The sequence below is a fragment of the Littorina saxatilis genome, linkage group LG7, assembly GCF_037325665.1.
Source record: "Littorina saxatilis isolate snail1 linkage group LG7, US_GU_Lsax_2.0, whole genome shotgun sequence".
NCBI lineage: Eukaryota > Metazoa > Mollusca > Gastropoda > Littorinimorpha > Littorinidae > Littorina > Littorina saxatilis.
Window position 1 is genome coordinate 48,016,867 of NC_090251.1, and position 4,313 is coordinate 48,021,179.

At 47.2% G+C, this 4,313-nt stretch overlaps 1 protein-coding gene across 1 annotated transcript in view; it reads left to right on the plus strand.

Moving 5' to 3' along the window:
* The window catches only part of LOC138970371 (uncharacterized), a gene marked incomplete at its 5' end in the record, with an annotated part of 8,481 nt that extends 7,452 nt beyond the window's left edge, over positions 1-1,029 (plus strand). The window contains 1 exon segment of the mRNA XM_070342830.1: positions 557-1,029. Coding sequence (XP_070198931.1) covers positions 557-849 — 293 coding nt within the window.
* Positions 1,030-4,313: the final 3,284 nt, after the last annotated feature.

Below are 4,313 nucleotides of genomic sequence, written 5' to 3' on the forward strand. Positions count from 1 at the left end.
TAGCTGTCTGTAAATCCACCATGTCTTAATCCCACAGGATTGTTCACGGCGCCAGTAAGCGGCAAGTATATGCATGGTCACGGCCACTTTACGTCCAAAACACGCATCATGTTGTAATAAGTTAGCTGTATCTATGACCACAATTTATATACATACAACATGACTGTGCATTCAGAGCTCCAATACTAAATTCCGGTCAGTTAGCTGTCTGTAAAACACCCATGTTTTAATCCCACAGGATTGTTCACGGCCCCAGTGAGCGGCAGGTATCTGGTCACGGCCACAGTGACATACACAACACCCAGCATTTTGTATTAAGTTATCTGTATCTACAACCACTATTTGTACATCCCCACAGGAGTCTTCACGGCCCCAGTGAGCGAGAAGTACATGGTGACTGCCACAGTGTCACTCAAAGGACGCAGCATGTTGTAATAAGTTAGCTGTATCTTGGACCACCATTTCTGTATACACGCAACAAGTGTAAATTCAGAGCTCCAATACTAAATTCCAGCCAGTTAGCTGTCTGTAAATCCGCCATGTCTTAATCCCACAGGAGTGTTCACGGCCCCAGTGAGCGGCATGTACCTAGTGACGGCTACAGTGACGTCCAACACACGCATGTTCTCCTTCTGGCTTGTGGTGGACAGTGGCGGCTCGCAGGACATCCCTCGTAACTCCGTCAGGTCTGGACGCGTGTCGTCAATGTCCGTGCAGGTCCTGCTGACACTGAACAGGGGGCAGTGCGTCTGGCTGATGGCCAACGACTACCAGAGGAGCTACGGATCCGTCTTCTTCACCGGCTTCTTGGTCTCTCCTCAGGTGTCACGAGCGGTCTTGGCAATGTAACGAATCTGGCCTCCCCCCTCCCTCCTTACTCTTTAGTGTTTTGTTTGTGTCTTTCTTATGAAGTTTTTGGGGAGGTACTTGCGTTGCTACGATCCTACCCCCTTCCATTCTCGTACCCTTTAATGTTGTGTTTTCTTGTTTCTTTTGAATCTAGGGGGAGGTATTTGCTTTGCTGCGACTCTAGCCTTCCCCTCCCCCCCATTCTCCCCTTCCCTAAAGCTTCCGTACTTTACTCTTGATTGTTTCTTGGAGTGTAGGGTGAGGTTGTGTCTTTTCTATACATCTAGGGTCCCCCTCCCTCCTCTTCCCTGTACTGTTTTTTTGTTTGTTTCGAAATGTAGGGGGATGTCTTGACATTGCAACGACTCTAGCTCCCTCCCCCCTCCTCTCTAACGACTAAGTCGGTGTACACTTTGTGCGAGTGTGTGTGAGGATGTGTAAAAGAGAAAGTGTATAGTATGCTTCCATTAACAAGCACACTTTTGAATTTTTAATTTTTATTGTGTTTTTTTTTAATTCTTCATATTTGTTCTTTGTTTCATGTGTGTATTATAGTAGGGACTAGCTGTAAGAAAGGACCATAATTATGGACCTAATGCTATCATCCCTCGGTAATAAAGTTTTCGAGTTCGAGTTCGAGTTCGAGTTCTCTCCTCTACCCTTGAATGTTTCTTTTTTTTTTTGTTTTTGTTTTTGACCTCAGTTGCATGCAGGCTGCTGCAACCCTTCTTTTTTTGTTGTTGTTGTTTTGTTGTTGTTGGGCGGGGAGTTTTCGAGTTCGAGTTCGAGTTCGAGTTCTCTCCTCTACCCTTGAATGTTTCTTGTTTCGTCTAAAATGTAGTGGGATGTCTTGGCATTGTAACAGGCTCTAGCCTCCCTCCCCCTGCCTCCTCCACTCCTGAATGTTCCTTGTTTATTTTGAAGTGTAGGGGGAGGTATTTGCATTGCTGCGAATCTCACCCCTCCACCCCCACCACCCCTTCCCAAAAACCTCCCTACTTTACTCTTGACTGTTTCTTGTTAGGTATGAAGTGTGGTGTGAGGTTTCGTTATTTCTGCGACTATAGCCCCCCCCCCCCCCCCTCAATCCTTCCTCTACCCTTGAATGTTTCTTGTTTCGTCTGAAGTGAAGGGGTAGGTCTTCGTATAATCAAGGCTCTTGCCCCTCCCCCCCCCCTTTCCTGCTTTGGTCGTTACTGTTTCTCTTTCTCCTGAAGTGCAGAGGGAGGTCTTTGCAAAATAACGCCTCAGGCCCCTCCCCCCCCCACCCCCCCTGCCTTCATGCTTTACCCTATTTTGTTTTCTTGATTTTTCTGAAGTTTAGGGTTATATTGCTTTGACTCTATCACCCCCCACCCCCCTCCTCCGTCCCTGTGTTAACCTGTACTGTTTCCTTGTATCGTCTGACATCTAGGGGAGGTCTTGGCATTGCATCTAGCCTACCATTGCTCCCCGTTTTAGTCTTTATTATGTTTGTGTCTCTGCTAAAGTGATGGGGCAAGGCGGGGATATAGCTCAGTTGGTAGCGCGCTGGATTTGTATTCAGTTGGCCGCTTTCAGCGCGAGTTCGATCCCAGGTTCGGCGGAAATTTATTTCACAGAGTCAACTTTGTGTGCAGACTCTCTTCGGTGTCCGAACCACCCCCCGTGTATACTACATTGGGTGTGCACGTTAAAGATCCCACGATTGACAAAAGGGTCTTTCCTGGCAAAATTGCTTAGGCACAGTTAATAATTGTCTACCATACCCGTGTGACTTGGAATAAGGCCGTGAAAGGTAAATATGCGCCGAAATGGCTGCAATCTACTGGCTGTATAAAATTTCATCTCACACGGCATCACTGCAGAGCGCCTAGAACTGTACCCACGGAATATGCGCGATATAAGCCTCATTGATTGATTGATTGATTGATTGATTTTACATTGCAACGGCGCCAACCTCCCCCTTCCTACTTTACCCTGTACTGTTTTCTTGTGTTCCTCTGAAGTGCAGGGTGAGGCCTTGACATTGGTGTGAATGTATTGCCCTCCCCCTCCCACCCTTTCTTGTCCGTTCCGCCTCTCCTCCCTCATTTGTCCTTTACTGTTTTGTTGTTTTGTTGTTTTGATGTTCCTTCTGAAGTGAATTCGAAGGTCTTGGCATTGCTACGACTGTAGTCCACGCCCCCTCCCGAGTACACCCTTGACTGTTTTCGTCTCTCCTTGAGTGTTGGCGGGGGGGGGGGGGGGGGTCTCAGTATTGCTTTGATTCTTGCCTCCTCCCCCTCCCTCGTTTACCATGTACTTTTTTCTTGTTTTGTCGAAATAGTCTTGAGTCGAGCGTTTCAGTGAAAATGCCTGAGACTGAAGGCGGGCGTAACTTACACCTCTTGGTATCAGTCTGCCTTAGAGCTGAGGACGACAGAATAGCGCGCTGCATTTTCCTGCATAGAACTAAGGCGCGTCTGTCGCGACGGTGCCTGAGCTAAACATTGGCGGGCACTGCTCACAGCCCGGCACACGGCACTGTAAACATTCCTCATCCCTTCACCTCTCTCGCTACCATCCGCCCTACCCTTGGTCTCATGCCTGTAAAATGTAGGGTGAGGTTTTGCCATCGCTACGACACCCAAACACAACCCCACCCCCCCACCCCCCCTCACGAGACTGTAGATGTCTCACGACGGAGTAGCCGAAGTGAGACAGCAGCAGTCGAGTGTGCAAGAAAACTCTCTGTCACACGACTAACTCGTAATAGCGATTATGTCTCACAGCATAGGCATAGAAAGACAGAAATGAGTTTTTGGGGACGAAATAACAGGCACAAAACAAGACTGAAAAACTCAATTGCCCTTTTACACATCCCCTACACACGCATGCGCGCAGAAGATAGATTCAATGCGTTTCGTGTCTTTTCTGGTTGAATGCATTCAACAAAGTATTAACCAACGTTTCTGAATCTTTCAATGAAAAAAGATAAACTTATTTTGAACCAAACAGCACATACCAACGAAAGCTAAACACACAAACACACACGCGCACTAACACAGATTGAATGCAAAGCGCGAACGAACACGGAGGATTTTTGTAGGTCAGGTCGTGGGAAAGTCCACCCGAAATGTTCCACAGGGGAACTGGTTGTGTTTGTATTGTTTATTTTCTCACAGTGATGTTGATGGTTTTTACAGTGCCGTTTTGAAAGAATATTTTCCGAATTTGGGGCACACTTTTGACTTTTGGTTCGTTTATGTCGTCGAAGTAACATTCGAGTGTTTCTAAATCAAAACCTTCTAACACCGCTGGTGCAGATTAGACCTGCCTGACTGTCTGCGTGCGTGTTAGAGCTGAAGACGAAGCCTCAATCGCCAAAGCGTCACCTATCTGTAGGTCCTAGGCATCGGATGTACGTTGATACGTGGTGAGATCCGCACGAAACTGTCTATGCAACTTTTCCTAGTCACAGGTGTAAGGTTCGATCTTTTCTT